Below are 17077 nucleotides of genomic sequence, written 5' to 3'. Positions count from 1 at the left end.
AAGCCTGGCTCCATCATCCTGAGACTCCCCCTTAACATATTTGTAAACTTTGATGAGGTCGCCCCTCAGTCTCCTCTTAACCAAGCTAAAGAGGCCCAGCTCCCTCAGCCTTTCCTCATAAGGGAGATGTTCCACTCCCTTCATCATCATTGTGGCTCTGCGCTGGACACTCACAATGAATGTTAGATGTAAGCCCTCTTCATGATAATGTTTGTTTATTACAAAACTGAACAAGGGGAACAGTATGACACAACTACTTTGTTCTGTCCGGCAATATGGGGTTGTAAGGATTTCTGAAAACACAGTGAAGGAGCCATGGATTCAGAATATTAAAGCACACTAGTATCACTTGGTATGCAAATAACAGTGTCTCCTGCCAATTCAGGAACCAAAGGGTGTGAAAAATTCTGTAAAGCACTAAGAAGATTTATATAGTGAAGACTGTCGAAAGAAGATGATGTCCGTTTCCTAAGTCCTAATAAAATTGGGTTGACAGGCTAACTGAAAAGATAGCCTTAGGAAAAAGCTTGCATTCAGGGCATAAGGTTAACTGAGGAAAAGACAAGTCTAAAACTGAGGCATATGACTTCATGGTACATAATTTGATTTTGCAGAGAACCATTCTCACAGAGAACCAGCATCTAGAGGGTCAGTAATGTAAGAAGATTTTTGCAGGAAGATTTTTGTAGGCTCTTTCCTGATCAAATAGCCACAAGATTATAAATTTAAATTTAAAATATATAGCTTGGGAGAAGTGTTTGTCATGCCTATGTAGCAACATTAAAAATAAAGTGGTAAAGAGATGCATTTGTAAAAAAAAGTCCAGGAGTACAATGGGAAGGTTCATTAAATCACTGCATATCTGGACAGTTCCAGGTCATTTCACTGGCATCACTTACATCAGTACAACACGGAGACAAGACTGGGACTTCCATCTCTAGACAACATTTTGGGCGGTTTGCCATTTTTCTCATGTTAATTATAATTATTTTCCTTTTTAAGAGACTTGTTCTGCTATATGGTCAGCAGAAAGCAAAGGTCTTGATTTGAAGGCCTTTACTCCAGGGTTAAGAGACTGAATAGGGAGAGTGAGCAAAGCTGAGAGGAAGCAGAGCCTGGGTAACTGTTTTGCTTTTAAATACTTAATTCTGTTAATGAAATTACTAAAATTGTTATAGGCAGCTCAAAGAATTCAGTCTCTGAAAGATTTAAATGAGGGAAGTGACCTGAGGACCTACTGTATGAACAGTGAGCGGGCTCCACTTGAAGAGGTACTTAATGGGGTCACATAACCAACAGAGCTAGGAGAAGTAATACAAGTTGGTGTATAGAAAAGAAACAAACATAGACACCCTAGAATCGAATCTGAATATACTGTGAGGAAATAAATAGAAATTATGTCACAAACATATGGCACTGTGAGAATAATGTGCATTTAAAGTATGAAGTAACGTTCTTTAAGAGTATCTTTGTAGCATACATGTGAAATTCAGCAAACTCTTGAACCATTAATTGTTTCATCATAGAAGCCTTGTAATTATTTTTTATTAAATTAAAGATAGTTAAGGCTAGATTCTGAGAAGCTTAATAAAATTCAAGTATTATCTTATTTCCATGCCTGGTGTTGGCAGAAGCTGTATTAGCACAAATAAAAATTATATTTTTTCTGCTTACATTTTCAAATAGAATTTATCAGGCTGATTGGTGAATGCAAAACCCACTCTCTTTTTAGTGGATTTAAAAGCCTCTAAGCCCTCCAATAAATTTAATTTTTAAAATTGATCTGTTATAATTATCTTGTCAATTTTGTGTTGTGGTCTTTACAGTCTTTCTAAGGAAGGAATCAAGTATATTATGAAATTGGGTCTTTGTTCTGTAGTCTATGCTAAAAGTTATCTAGTGTATTTAGTAACTTACACACTCCTGATAATACTAACTTCTTGATTTTCTGTGGATCTTTTTCTTTCCTGGTGTATTACTTCTATTTTTTAGTGTATAAAAAACAGTTTACAACATATTTACAGCTTCCAATTTTGTTGTCTAGGAAAAAAAAAAAAATGTTCCTGTGCTTTAAAAGGGAGGAAACTACAGTAAAAACGGAGGCAACTGTACTAAAAATTACAGAGAAAGCCATCTAACATAAATCTGTGAAAGAAAACTAAGGTTTTTTTTGCATATTCTTTAAAAAAGAAGTTACTATTACTTGTATTTCTTAATTAGTGCTTTGCAGACAAATGATGTGTAGTTAGAGCACTTTAAGTCCTATGGAGGAGGATAATCTTCCCTGAAGGATTATGTTTTAATGCTTTTTTTCCACAGAAAAATTAAACCTAAATTACATTTAATAGCCTGATACAGAATCACTTTCAGTTTGGAGTTGCAAAGGGTATAGTAATTATTAGGGGCTGCATAGCATTTGGAGACAGCTGATTCAGTTGATAAATGGCATTTATTGGGACAATATTGCAAAATACTTCTAATACATATTTACTTTTGTCAATTACTAGGACACACTGGTAATTTTCTGTAAAAGCAGAATAGTAAATACATAAGATAATTGTTAGATGACCTGAATAGTATTGCATGCATTCTTGCATTTCTTGTGACTGAAACAAAATTTGTCTAAGAAAATTATTTTCTATATTAAGTAGACTCTTCTTAATTGCATTTCAACAAAATTAAGCCTATTAAATTTTGTTTCACATGCAGTTGTCAAATCATCTGCAAATCTTGTAGTTTATATTTACTTATTAGCCTAATCAGCTATTTTTTTTCAAAGTGGCAGCATCATACTAGTGATACAATGATTTTAAAAAACAACTAAAAAACAAGAGAACTGTAAAGCTATTTAAGATTTGGAAGTATGATTTAAAGTATTCAGATCGACTTCACAAATTGGAGTTTTGATAGATTTTAGATAATTCCAGAATGTGTTTGAAACCATATAATCTCAAAATGTCTTTATTTCTAAAGATGCTAAAACCCATAGTGTCCTGGCATACCTACAGAGCACAGAAACTTTACTAAGCACCAGTGCACTCAGAAATTATCCTGGTTGGGATGTGAGAGTTGAGCACACAAACTCCACTGTTAGAGATGAGTAGAGAGATACCCCAGTTCTGGCTAACTATCTTGAAAAGCCATTTGTGGTCCTGTCATGACCAACCCTTATCACTCTGTGAGAAATACCATATCAGTGACAATATTCTGGCATCACCAACTGGTACGTACTCCTGGTAGGAAAACCTGCCAGTAGATTTGTTGAAGTTAGGCCCTATTTTGGATTGATAAAGGCAGGTTACATGGAGTCAGAAGGAGAGCAGGGAGTCTGGTGGTTACACTCCTGTCATTCAAGCATTCTTTCCTAGCAGGGGCAGAGCTGGAGTTCCAGTCTCTGCTTTTGGTGTTACCACACTTATTACTGTATTACTTGTTGATGCAAGATGCATTCATATTTCTAGGGTTGCACACTTCTGCCCTATACACCTTCTTCTGACTAAATGCCATGTTGTCTTGGCAACTGGTTATATACCATTGGAAAGTATTCTGAAATATTAAATGCTGTCCATTTGATTGTCATTGTTGTCACACCTGAGTCAAATGGTGACAGTCATCTGTACTACCCTAATATTAGCAGCAGTATTATCTGTATGGAATTAATGGAACAATTTTGCTCTCTTTTTCATGTGATTCGTATTCAATAGGTCACTAAGTTGTCTTCATCAAGAAAATAACTGAATTTCTGAGACCTTCTGTTATCTCAGTAAAAGGAGTTAAAAACAAGCATACAAAGACTGCATGTACAGCATAGACCTCATATCCTCTAGTGAAGCTCATTTTGCACTAGTGAAGTAGAGCTTCATTATTTATCCAAGTATCTAGAAGATTCTGTGCTTTTTATTTCCTTTCAGTACTTTTCTGTTTATTTTTTGGTTTTTGTTTTTTTTTTTTTCTATTCTAAAGAAGCTATACACCAAATCCCACTGAAAACAGTCTGATTACTCCTCTCATGTAGTAGCTAGGCAACTGGCAACAAAGTATTTTGCACAGATATAAGCATTTGTCCTTTCTCTTTTTTTCCTGATTTTCTGGGATGAAGACTAAAAGGAGTGAGTGTGCAGCAGGGATTTAGCAGTAAAGAAAGCAGACAGGGGATCTTCCTTTTGGGTTATAGCTGTATTAAATTGTTACACTGATACATATACACAAATTAAAGCAAGGAGAGTAACACAGAGCCATGAGTCCCAGTTGGTCCACTTTTACACATATTTACAAAATTAGAGGGACCTAGTGTTAGATTATAGAGGCTTTAGAAAACAATAGATGTTAGAAATCTATAAGCAAACTTTGTACATAAAGGTCATCAATACTTTGGAAGCATGAAATTACTGTTAGTATTCACAGTGTATTTTTATATTTGTTCAGCTTGGCTTTCTGGAACCTGAAATGCTTCATTTCTCTTTGAAGGTGTTACGATTCTTCCTGCAAGGGCAGCAAAGGAAGAAAATGACTTCTCATGATGCATAGCATTCAGATTAAAAGTATTCAACTGTATCATATGATGTTACCGTTTTCAAATAAGTAACTTTGTATGTTTGTTGTATCACAGGTACAGGAATGGCTGTGCTTAAACTGCCAGACCCAACGGGCAATGTCAGGACAACTTGGGGATATGGGAAAGGTGCCACTTCTGAAAACAGGTCCTTCACCACCAGTATCCAAACCACCTGCTTCTCCTCAAAAACAGCCTAAGCCTGCTGTCTCACAGTCCCCTCAGAAGACTTCCACACCGCCCACTCCCACAGCAGCAAAGCTGAAAGAAGAATCAGGCGTTCAGAAGGAAGTTCCAAAACTTCAACAGGAGAGACTGGAAAAAACATTGTCAGCTGATAAAATCCACCAAGGAATTCAAAAAGAAGATGCAAAACTTAAGCAGGGAAAACTTGTCAAGATGCCCTCAGCTGAAAAAATTCAGCATGTTTCTCAGAAGGAAGACCCCAGACTACAACAAACAAAACTGACAAAGACAGCCTCATCTGATAAAATTTTGCATGGAGTTCAGAAGGAGGATACAAAATTTCAAGAGGAAAAACTGGCAAAAACATCCTCAGCTGACAAAATTTTGCATGGAGTTCAGAAGGAGGATGCAAAATTTCAAGAGGCAAAACTGGCAAAAACATCCTCAGCTGACAAAATTTTGCATGGAGTTCAGAAGGAGGATGCAAAATTTCAAGAATCAAAATTGGCAAAGGTACCGTCAGCTGACAAAATTTTACATGGAATTCAGAAAGAAGACCCAAAACTCCAACAGATGAAAATGGCAAAGGCACTATCAGCTGACAAAATCCAACATACACTTCAGAAGGAAGATGCACAACTTCAGGAGGTCAAATTGTCAAAGGCAGATTCAGTTGATAAAATCCAACATGGGATTGAGAAAGAAGATCCAAAACTTCAACATGAGAAGATCATTAAAACGTCATCAGTGGAGAAAATCCAACAGAAAGCTCAAAAAGATGAATCAAAACTTCAGCAAGAAAAACTGTCAGAACCACTTTCAGCACATAAAATTCCTGTAGCAATAGGTTCAGACCAAAAGAAACCCCTAAGCACACTGGAAGAAGATAAAAAACTTGCTCTCCCAGAAGAGAGTACACCATATCCCGAAGACAAAAAAGAACAAATTACAGCTGGGACTAAAGACCATGTTGCTGAACAGACAGCAGAAGTTGTAGCACCTTCTCAGGAGCCACAGGCTAAGAAGCTAGAGGATGATAAGAAGGAGGGTTTGACAACTGGGATTTCACAAACAGTTTCAAAAGAAAAAGCTCAGAAAGAAATTCCTGTTCGAACAACACCTTTGCCAGGAACTGATCATGTAGAAGCAACGAAAGAAAAAATAGTAAGTGACTTTCTACCTCTCATCCCCTTCTCCCTTGCTAAAACTGAGAATCTGATCATGACGAACCCTCTCCTTTATGCTTTTCTGCTCTTTTTTGTTATTCTCTGTACGGGATGATGTTAAATTATAAAATCAATTACTTCCATTGAGTGAAAGTTTCACTATTTAGTTCTGTGCTCTACATGCTACTTTCATGATTTTCAGTCTCAAGCAGTTAAGCATTTGAAACTAAGGTAAAGTTCTTGTTTAATAATTTAAACCAATTTAGTATTTATTTACCTTTTTCTGTAGACTCCCCAGATTTTGGGGTTTAATTGTTGAATCTGGAGTGTTCTCATAGTCCTTAATTCCAAAAGTTAATAATATATGATGGTAAAATGTACAGTGTTTTCAAATAATCCCAGTCAAAAAGTCAAGTTTGTTTGGGTTTTTTTTTGTTGTTGTTGCTTTCTTTTCTTTCCTTGTGATAACCAAAATATTTGAGCAATTTTGTTTTTTTGTTGTTGGTTTTTTTTTTTAATTCAGAAATTCTGCCATGGAAAATGCTACTATTTTTATAAACCAAATTTCCTGTCTGAAATACAAATCCTGTCACATGTTGTGTTTCCTCCCCTTGAGAGTATCAAGAGGTGCAGTGTCCCCTGATTGTACCAAGGGAATCTATGAATTATGTTCAGAGTGACATTGCCAGAATTGCTGCCTTCTGGAAGAAATAAGATCTAGAAAAACTGCATACCAATTTTATTATCTTGTATCAAACATAAGACAATATTGCAGGACTACCTAAGATAAGTAAACTTAATTTTGTTAACAAAATGTCCCTTCTGGGGATTTTTTAAAAATTAGAATTAGAATTTTGTTGTCAAAAGTTTGGGGTTTCTTTCTGCTGAAAAACACCTGTAAGGGAAAATGTTAATCACACACTAGTCTCAGCCCTTTCTGATAATTTTTACATTCTTTAAGGAGATGAAAACATTTTATATTCTGGACATATCTGAGGTAACATACATTGGAATTCCATCTCTGATAGTGACAGTTGTTAACTGTAGATTAATTAGTAATCTCTAGTGTGGTGTCCACATATATTTCACTCTTATTTCATTGATATTTTACTTCCTCCCACTGTCTTCTAACTGAAATCAGGACTTCTTGAGTTAATACCATAAATAGGAATTATCAGAGAATCATAGAATCATTAAGGTTGGAAAAGAGCTCTAAAATTATCAAGTCCAGCCATCAACCCAACACCACCATTCCAACTAACCCATGTCATGAAGTGCCACGTCTAAACGTTTTTTGAACACCCTCAGGATGTTGACTCCACCACTTCCCTGGGCAGCCTGTTCCAACGCCTGATCACTCTTTCAGTAAATAATTTTTTTCCTAATAGCCAAACTGAACCTCCTCTGGTGCAATTTGAGTCCATTTCCTCTTGTCCTATAACCGGTTACCTGGGAGAAGAGACCAGGTCCCACCTCACTGCAACCTCCTTTCAGGTACTTGTAGACAGAGATAAGGTCTCCCTCTCACCATCCTGTTCTTCAGGCAAAACAAACCCAGTCTCCCTTCAACTTTGGGACACACTTACCTAAAGGCTGTAAAGCAGTAATTTTGTTAATAAGAAACCTCAAACTCATACATATCTACTTGTATGCATTTCTTAAGTTAGAACTGGCTGAAATACAAACCAGAAGTTAATGAATGAAAAAGGAACAGCTACTTTTACACAAAAATATTTTTTTTCCTTTTTCCTTTTTTTTTTAAATTGAAAAAATCCTTAAAGAAAAAGGAAGAAGCTTAAATTATTCAGAATTAAAAATAAAGCTGCTGCCTCACCTGCAAAAAGATCTGTCATCTGCAAAAAGATAACTCTTAAAAAGTTATTTATTTAAGTATTTTAATGTTCTTAGTGCTGTACATCAAACATTGCTGGACACAATTTTTCCCAAGAGAGCATTTGACAAAACAGGAAGAAGAGATAATATTTAGATGTTGAATATTGATTCCATTTTGGTGGGTTAAGGTCACTATCTAGACACTGAAGAATATTTTTTTCGTGTATTTTAGGACAGAATAATCTGAAGGATTTCAGGTAGATTTATTTTTAAATATGGATGCAAGGGAAAACCAGCAACACTCCAACAATCCTTTGAAGATAGGTAAAGGCTGAAGTTGTGATGTGGTACAATCAGTAGAATAATCCTTGGAAAATCACAGCTACCAGTTTTATTTAGAGATCTGGTGTCCTTTGAAACAAAAATGACAGGTATTGAAACATTCCTACATATTTGTGTCTCAAGGTATGATTTGAGTTAGCAGAAAGCCATCTTTTTCTTCAAAACAGTCTTTATTTTCAGTAATATTTTAAACTGTAATTTCTTCAAAAGGATTTTAAAGAATAAACTATATAAAACAGTCATGTTGGAACTCACAAATTAGCATATTAGTAGTTCAGCATACACATTACCAAGGTGTCAATTGGACATATATTTACAACTCCCCAGCTATATCATGCAAGTGCTCCTATTACTACCTTATGTTTACTGAGGAATGATGTTGTGCTTAGGTTGACTAACCAGGTAGAAAATAATACATTGTAAATTGACATCATTCTTCTAACGTCATCAATGACAAAACACAGACTAGGGAGCCAGAATAAGTAAAAGGCTTATCTGTAAGCAGTTTTTCTGGGCACAAATAAAATATTTAATTTTGATCATATAAAATTCAAATACGTATTACACAGTTTAGTCAACCAGTGTCTGTTTTTCACTCTGTGAAACTTCTTTTGTAGGTAAGGTGGATGTCTCCACTTCTTCAATAAAAAGAATGACCTTTTAAATGTAATGAGTTCCTTTGCAAGATAAAATGTATATTCTGTGCAACAGAATGTAATCTTGCTAAATATAAATATGTTTTTTTAAAAAAAGATTGATAAGACTTCTGGTTTTTTGTAAAATCAGTTTTCTTTTAATAGATTTCTGACTGAATTTGATAACCAATGGTACTTTTTAAAGCACTAAGTTGTATATTTTCAAATAAGTAAGGATGTATAAGAAAAAATAATAGTTCTAAAACAAAATCTTTGAATTCAAAATAGTTTTAGGATGCATTGACATTGACACTGTAGAAATACCACCAGAATAGTACAAATGCATCCTACATGAGATCATTTTTACCATCAGTTAAAGAGATTACATTTTTAAACAGTCTTATCCAACCTGCAGCTTTTATAAGTCTCCTTGTTCCTCATGTCTCAAGAAGATCCTTCCATCAGTGTCGGTGTTAGAGCTAAATATATTCAGTAATAAAAACCACCGAGGGCAAACTTTCAGAAAAAATGTCTTTCAACTATTCTGGAAGGCCCAGTAATTCAACATGTATCAGAGTACTTCCTACTGTACAAGAAAAATGAGGGTTTTTTTCTTACTGATTAAAATGCATTTTTTATTTTCCAAGAATAGTTGAGTATAAATATGATCCTTAGCAGTATTGTTTCTGCAATATTTTCTTTAAATTAATCTGTGAGTCTTATATTTGTGGGATGCTTAAAAGTTTTACAGTGATACTTCATCTCTGTGATGGCCAATCCTATAGAAAATAAATTAGTAGTCATTTAAGAATAGATGTAGCTTATGGCAATAACCTAGTTCTCAGGCTGCAGGAAACAGGGGGGGGAAAGCACAAAGACCAGATATTATTTATTGGAAGGTACATGCATGTGATCTTGAAACATAATGTGAAGGACAATTCTTGCATGGCATATCACAGAGCACACAAATATACATACAGAAATGATAGAAAATATATTAATATTGTGGTAGCCTTGAAAGAAAGTTGGATTCTCTCATTACATTTATTTCTAGTGATAAAAGAAGTCCCTCCTTATTATAGATATATTTTTTTTCTCCTTAGTGTACAAATATCAATAATTTCCATATTCAGTTTCCTGTTATTTGATGATCTGACACACACTGAGGTTCAACAGCAGAATGGGCAATAGCATTGTTCAGTGCCATCTCCTCTGCTTTGGTCATTAAGGAGGCTGGACGTTAGACCCACAGATAGTGGCACCATCACAAAATAAAAGGAGAATGAATAAAGTTGTTCCATGACCGGCCGTTGTCTGTTTTTCTCCCTCTGGAGGACAGATCTGACAGATTCACTTTCACAAGATAAATGCAGTCTGTCCATCAGCTCCTAAGGGATCTTCTCAGCTTGGACAATGTTTGGATTTTCTAGTAGCTCATCTAAATTGATCACTGTGTGTGTTGTCTATGTCTTTATAAGTATGAACATACTGGAAATTAAAATAAATAAAAAATAACAATTGAATGTAATTGGTGAAATTTATTAAGGAGCACAATGTATCTAGGTGGAAAAATCCTTTAGTTATAGTGAAATGTGTGTGTTTTTAAAACATAACCCAATAAATTCCTCTCAAACACTTTCTTCTTTAATAAAGGGAACAAAAATATAAACATAACATACAAACCCTAAAATTTTTAGCTATACTTTATTGCTGACTTCAAGGCATTAAGGGCTGGACAGTATCCAAGAGTATGTCTTTCAGAATAATAAGTGTTGAGATGCTTTAAGTGACAATGACTTCCCCAAGTTGTTTGGTGTACTGTAGGTTTGTCCATGTTTATATATTAATTTAGGTAACTAAGCATTGCCATTTCTTTATGTATGTATTCCGTAGTATTATTTTTTTAACCCAGCATATTGCCAAGGAAATTGATAAATTAAAGCTTTAAAGAAATTATTTGCTGTCCTCAGAAATCATTCACTTTGATTATCAAGCTTTACAAATACCACCTACTTGTACTATTTGGGGCCATAACAAATATTAAGATCACATCATATTATTAAAATGAGGAGACTTTGGGATTCTTGTTCTCAAACTGCTAGTGGAGGTGGAGACATTCATAAGATTTTCAGCTTAGACTATAACCAAGATAACCTGTCATTTGGAGAGTGAGCTGTTTTGTTAGCTGAATGGTGAGGTACTTTCACTAAGTACAGAGCAATTCACAGCTGAGAGAAGCAGGAGAGAAACTCTGGTATGGAACTACTTGCTATAGGACGTTATTGGTTTTTTTGTTGTCTGAAGAAGGGGATAGAGGTTCTTGTCGTTTAGAACAGTGACGAAGGATGTGGAAGCTAGGAGAATGACTAAGGGTGTTTAATTAGGAGTGAGAAGGGAAACATTGGTTATGATGTTCAGTCAAGTATATCTGCCTTGTTTTCTTCCTTTTGGTCAGTAGCTGGCCGTCATGCTTTCTTGCCTGCAATTACACTTCCTTACCAGCAGCTTACCTCTTCATTACAAATTTACTGAGAAACTTTTTTTATGAGGTACTCAGAAAATCTTTTTACAGTGCTGAACTGCAGATATAGGGACATTCCCAATTGCATTAAATCATGCTTCAGTACTCCATGTGTTCTGCTGCATGTTACAGTGTGTAACACTCAAACCAACAAAATTAGACCAGAGATCCAAAATTTGAGTTGATTTACATATTGATGGATAATTATAAAAGATTAAATGGGCAAAGAAAGGAGCAGACCCCAGAAAAACTGCAGGCTTATGTTTGGCAAGCTATATTACTTTATAGCTATAACAATTTAGGCAGTTTTGAAATATAGGTAATTAAAATTATTCATTTACATTAATCCTCAAACAACTTGTCCTATGCATATTCAAACAAATGATAATAATTCCTAAGTATTCTGGATATTATACATACAGTGTTTTTTCATATTGAAAAACAGAAGATTATCATGCAAGTAATAAAATTAGTTGCCAGTGTGGACAGCCATGCAAAGCATAGTTAGATACAATGCAAAACCTCAAAATTTGAGGACCTTTTTGTGACATTTTAATAGCTTTTAATAAAAAACAATAATAAAATAGTGTTCAGTCTCATATGGTTTAATATAATTATTCTTGACATCATAATTTTTCATCTGAGAAACGAACTTATCTTTTAGAAAATAATTCACATGTACTTAATTGCCTGGAGACATTAAGAATGAATATGTAAATGTGTACACACACGTATGTATTTATTTTTTAGGAAAAGGAGGATGACAAATCTGACACATCAAGCTCTCAGCAACAGAAAAGTCCACAAGGTCTGAGTGACACCGGGTATTCTTCTGATGGCATATCAAGTTCACTTGGTGAAATTCCAAGTCATATCCCCAGTGATGAAAAGGATTTACTCCGAGAATCTAATAAAAAAGACACTATTTCACAAGAAAGCCCACCAAGCCCCTCAGATCTAGCTAAATTAGAAAGCACTGTACTGTCTATTTTGGAAGCTCAGGCAAGTACACTTGCAGATAAAAAATCTGTGAAAAGCAAAGAGCTTTATGAAGTGTGTGGTGAAGAGACAAAGGACCAACCTAAAACAAAGCCTTTGCCAGTCACTCCAGAATCTTACAGTTCTGATGAGGAAGACTTAGAAGCTATTAAAAAAGGTGAAGGAACCATTGTAGAAGATGTTAAAGGAAGTGCGTCCTCCCAGGCAGACTACAAGAAAGAAGATAAAGGAGATGACATATCAGCAAGAAGACAACGCTATGATTCTGTAGAAGACAGCAGTGAGAGTGAAAATTCACCTGTCCCAAGGAGAAAAAGAAGAACTAGTGTTGGTTCTTCGAGCAGTGACGAGTACAAACGAGATGACAGTCAGGGATCAGGTGATGAAGAAGACTTCATTAGAAAACAGATTATAGAGATGAGTGCTGATGAAGATGCCTCAGGTTCTGAGGATGATGAATTCATTAGAAATCAACTCAAAGAGATCAGTGTAACTGAAAGCCAAAAGAAAGAAGAAGTGAAAAGCAAAGCCAAAGGAACAGCTGGAAAACACAGAAGAATGGCACGGAAAAGTAGTGCAGGCTATGATGAGGATGCAGGAAGAAGGCATTCATGGCATGATGATGATGATGAGACTTTTGATGAAAGCCCAGAGCCAAAATACAGGGAAACTAAAAGTCAAGACAGTGAAGAACTTGCAGTAACTGGAGGAGGAGGCCTTCGGCGTTTCAAAACAATAGAATTAAATAGTACAATAACCAACAAATACTCTGAAGCATCTGAACAACAGAAAGGTATTTTGTATTTTGATGAAGAGCCTGAGCTAGAGATGGAGAGTCTTACAGATTCACCAGAAGACAGATCTAGAGGAGAAGGGTCTTCTAGTTTACATGCTTCTAGTTTCACACCAGGTACATCTCCTACTTCAGTGTCATCTCTTGATGAAGATAGTGACAGCAGTCCTAGTCACAAAAAACTAGGAGGAGAGAGCAAACAACAGCGCAAGGCCAGACATCGGACACATGGTCCTCTTCTTCCAACTATTGAAGATTCTTCAGAAGAAGAAGAACTGCGGGAAGAGGAAGAACTGCTAAAGGAACAAGAAAAACAGCGTGAATTAGAACAGCAACAAAGAAAAAGTTCTAGCAAAAAATCTAAAAAGGACAAAGATGAACTGAGAGCTCAGCGAAGAAGGGAACGTCCAAAGACTCCACCAAGTAATCTCTCTCCCATTGAAGACGCATCTCCAACAGAAGAACTACGACAAGCAGCAGAAATGGAAGAGCTGCACAGATCTTCCTGTTCTGAATATTCACCTAGCATTGAGTCAGATCCTGAAGGATTTGAGATCAGCCCAGAAAAAATAATAGAAGTGCAAAAAGTTTACAAATTACCTACTGCTGTCTCTCTGTACTCACCAACCGATGAACAACCAGTTGGACTCCCAAAAGAAGAAGGTGGTCAAAAGGCACTGAAAAGTGCCGAAGAGGTATATGAGGAGATGATGCATAAGACCCATAAGTCCAAATCATTTCAAATTGCAAATGAAAAAGATGAAGTATTTGAAAAAGAATCTTTGTATGGTGGAATGCTAATAGAGGATTATATTTATGAATCTTTAGTAGAGGATACTTACAATGGAACAACTGATGCTAATCTTGTAATGAGACAAGATGAGAGCAATGAATATATTGAACATAGAGGAAAAGAGAAAAAAATACGGGCCTCAGAACAGATCTATGAAGAGCCACAGAAAGTTACTGATCTACAGAAAGACTACTACAGTGTTGAGACTTTACATTCTATTGTACCTCAAGAAGATATTGTTTCTAGTTCTTATATTATCCCAGAAAGTCATGAAATAGTTGTATTAGACAGCACAGTAACTTCCAGCACTGAGGAAAAACAGCTGTTAGATGCAGAAGCTGCTTATGAAGAGCTTATGAAAAGACAGAAAATGCAGCTAACCCCTGGATCCAGTCCAACACAACCAACTTCGGGTTTTGTTCCTTCATCTGATACAAAGATATCTAATGTTGGAGAAATGGTAGATAGTACATCTTTAACATCAAGCACTACTTCAGCAATCTCAGATGTATCACCTGTCAGTAGCACAACGCTTTCTATTCCAGATGTTAAAATAACACAGCATTTTACAGCAGAGGAAATTGAAGATGAATACTTAACAGATTATGCCAGAGAAATTCAAGAAATAATTTCTCATGAAACATCAATGTTGACCTACTCTGAAACATCAGAAGGTGCTGCATCAGTTTTACCTTCTGATACAGCTTCTTTAACATCGTCTACATCTTCAGTTTGTACCACAGATAGTTCATCACCTCTAGATAGTGCAACCACAGGTTATACAGATACAACAGATGCTGTAACTAAACCAGCAGATTCTGAAGGTGTCGGGGTAGTAACCCAAGTTCCCTTAACATCTACAGAAGAATACTCTGAAGTGAGCATGCCTTATGACTCTTCTGCCAGAGCCACTAAAAAGCCAACTACAGCATCAGATATGGGAAGTGTGGATCAAACTGCGATTTGTTTGCCTGAAGCCACTCCTTCAGTAGTGACAACTACAGTTACAAAACCCAAGCAATATGCAGCTGAGACCATTACCTTTGATACCTCTGAAGCAGAAGAGGAAGCAGCTAGAAAAATGAAAAGTTCCGTAGAGGCTGGTATTGTCAAGGTTCATCATGAAGATTCACACAAAGAATTGAGTGTTGAAATGAAAAAGATTTATTTTACTAGTGCTATATCTGAGCAACCACCTGTATGTGTTGCATCAGTACCAGTTACAGAGTCTGCACCAGAAACATCTTCTGCACCTACTCCCAGTGTTGCAAGTAAGATTGGCCTGGTCTCTGTGCCTTCCTCAGCTCCTGCTGTAACATCCAAAGTATTCCCGCTTTTTAGAAGCCCTTCTTTGGATTCTCCTGCACAACCTTTGCCACCCCTGCCTCCTCCTCCTCCACCACCTCCTCCACCACCGTTACCTCCTCCTATTTTACCCAAGCCAGCTGTTTATCCCAAAAAGAAGTCACAAATTAAAACTCCTGCAACAACAGCTCCCACAGTGGTACCTTCAGTGACAAGTGTTCCAACTCTAGAGTCCACAGCTGTATTAAAGAATCATGTGGTATCTATCACAAAAACATATACTCCAACACCACCACCTGTGCCACCCAAACCATCCTCCATTCCGGCAGGGCTTGTTTTCAGTCACAGGCCCACTGAAGTAACTAAACCTCCAATTGCTCCTAAGCCGGCAGTTCCTCCACTCCCAATAACTGTTCATAAGCCAGCAGAAACACAGCCCAAACCAATAGGTTTGTCCTTGACTTCAAGTATGACTCTGAATTTGGTCCCTGCGGCTGAATACAAAATAGCATCTCCCACTTCCCCTTTGTCTCCACACTCTAACAAATCTTCACCAAGGTTGGCAAAACCCTCACAGGAAACCTATGTTGTCATCACATTGCCATCTGAGCCTGGCACTCCCACAGAAGCTATAACTAGTCAGGCTGTTACCAGCTGGCCTTTAGAAGCACCTTCTAAAGAACAGATTGCCCAGCCTATGCAACCAGGTTTTACTCCATCCATGAAAACTATGGAAATTCAGAGTATGGCAGATCAGAGTATGTATATTTCAGGTGCTGTGCAAGCTATTCCTGTCACAACACAATCAACTTTTGAAAAAATGCCTAGTTCAAAATCAGAAGTAGTAACAACAGGGGTAGCCAAGACCACAGTGTCTGTGGTTAAGGCTCCAGTGCCTGGTTTTGGGTTAGGTAGTGTTGCTATTACTATACCGCCAGAGCCACTACATATAGTAGATCGACCCAGGTATAGAGAGAATGGAAGATTCCATCCTTTGGGTGATGTCATAGATCTTCGCACTTTAACTAAGATGGATATTGAAATGAAGGACAGCTGCATGGATCTGTCTGCCGTTTCCATGGATGTGAGAAGGCAAATGCCAGCAAGTGATGTAAGTGGGCGGCCAGTAAGTACTGTCCAACCAGCTATAATAAATCTTAGCACTGCGTGTGTTGCTGATCCTTCTCTGTCTGTGGTCACCGAGACGGTAGCTGTAATGACCTGCACCACCACTGTAAGCTACACTGCCAGTAAAGACACCTTTGTGGATCTGGGACATGCAATGACAACGCCACTCCAGCTAACAACAGCAAAGCATTTTGAGCCTGCATACAGAGTAACAGGCAGCCAGCCCTTCTCTGTAGGTAGAGATGAAGTGCCAATAAATTTATCCCTAGGTATGTCAACACAGGCAGTGACATGGGCTCCTACGAAGCCTGTTACTGTACCACCTGTTGGTGTTACAAATGGTTGGACTGATCTCTCCACTTCTCAAGAGCCGATAGATGGTGGAGCAGTTGATCTGAGCACTACAAAATCTCACAGAACAGTAGTAACAATGGATGAAACTACTTCAGGTATCATAACAACAGTAATAGAAGATGATGAAAAGCCTGTGGATCTGACTGCAGGGAGAAGAGCTGTCTGCTGTGATATGGTTTATAAATTGCCATTTGGTAGGAGCTGTACAGCACAGCAGCCACCAGTAACACTTCCTGAGGATCGCTTTGGTTACAGAGATGACCATTATCAGTATGATCGTTCAGGGTCATATAGCTATCGAGGAATGGGAGGTATGAAACCATCTATGTCTGACACAAATTTATCAGAAGCTGGACTATTTGCATACAAAAGCAAGAACAGCTTTGATTATCGAGTTGGGGCAACTGATGTAGCCGTAGATCTTACTTCGGGAAGAGTTACTGCAGGTCAGTATGACACAGCAGCAGATC

At 37.0% G+C, this 17077-nt stretch overlaps 1 protein-coding gene across 1 annotated transcript in view; it reads left to right on the top strand.

The window, feature by feature from the left end:
- The window catches only part of PCLO (piccolo presynaptic cytomatrix protein), a 350197-nt gene that overhangs the window by 153140 nt on the left and 179980 nt on the right, over window positions 1-17077 (top strand). The window contains exons 4-6 of the mRNA XM_051622973.1: window positions 4610-5087; window positions 5238-5902; window positions 11986-17053. Coding sequence (XP_051478933.1) covers window positions 4610-5087; window positions 5238-5902; window positions 11986-17053 — 6211 coding nt within the window. The remainder of the gene's footprint in view (window positions 1-4609; window positions 5088-5237; window positions 5903-11985; window positions 17054-17077) is intronic.

Source organism: Apus apus, chromosome 1, assembly GCF_020740795.1.
Source record: "Apus apus isolate bApuApu2 chromosome 1, bApuApu2.pri.cur, whole genome shotgun sequence".
Taxonomy (NCBI): domain Eukaryota; kingdom Metazoa; phylum Chordata; class Aves; order Apodiformes; family Apodidae; genus Apus; species Apus apus.
The sequence above is the reverse complement of the archived record's forward strand: the minus strand, read 5'-3'. Positions and strand labels throughout refer to the sequence as shown.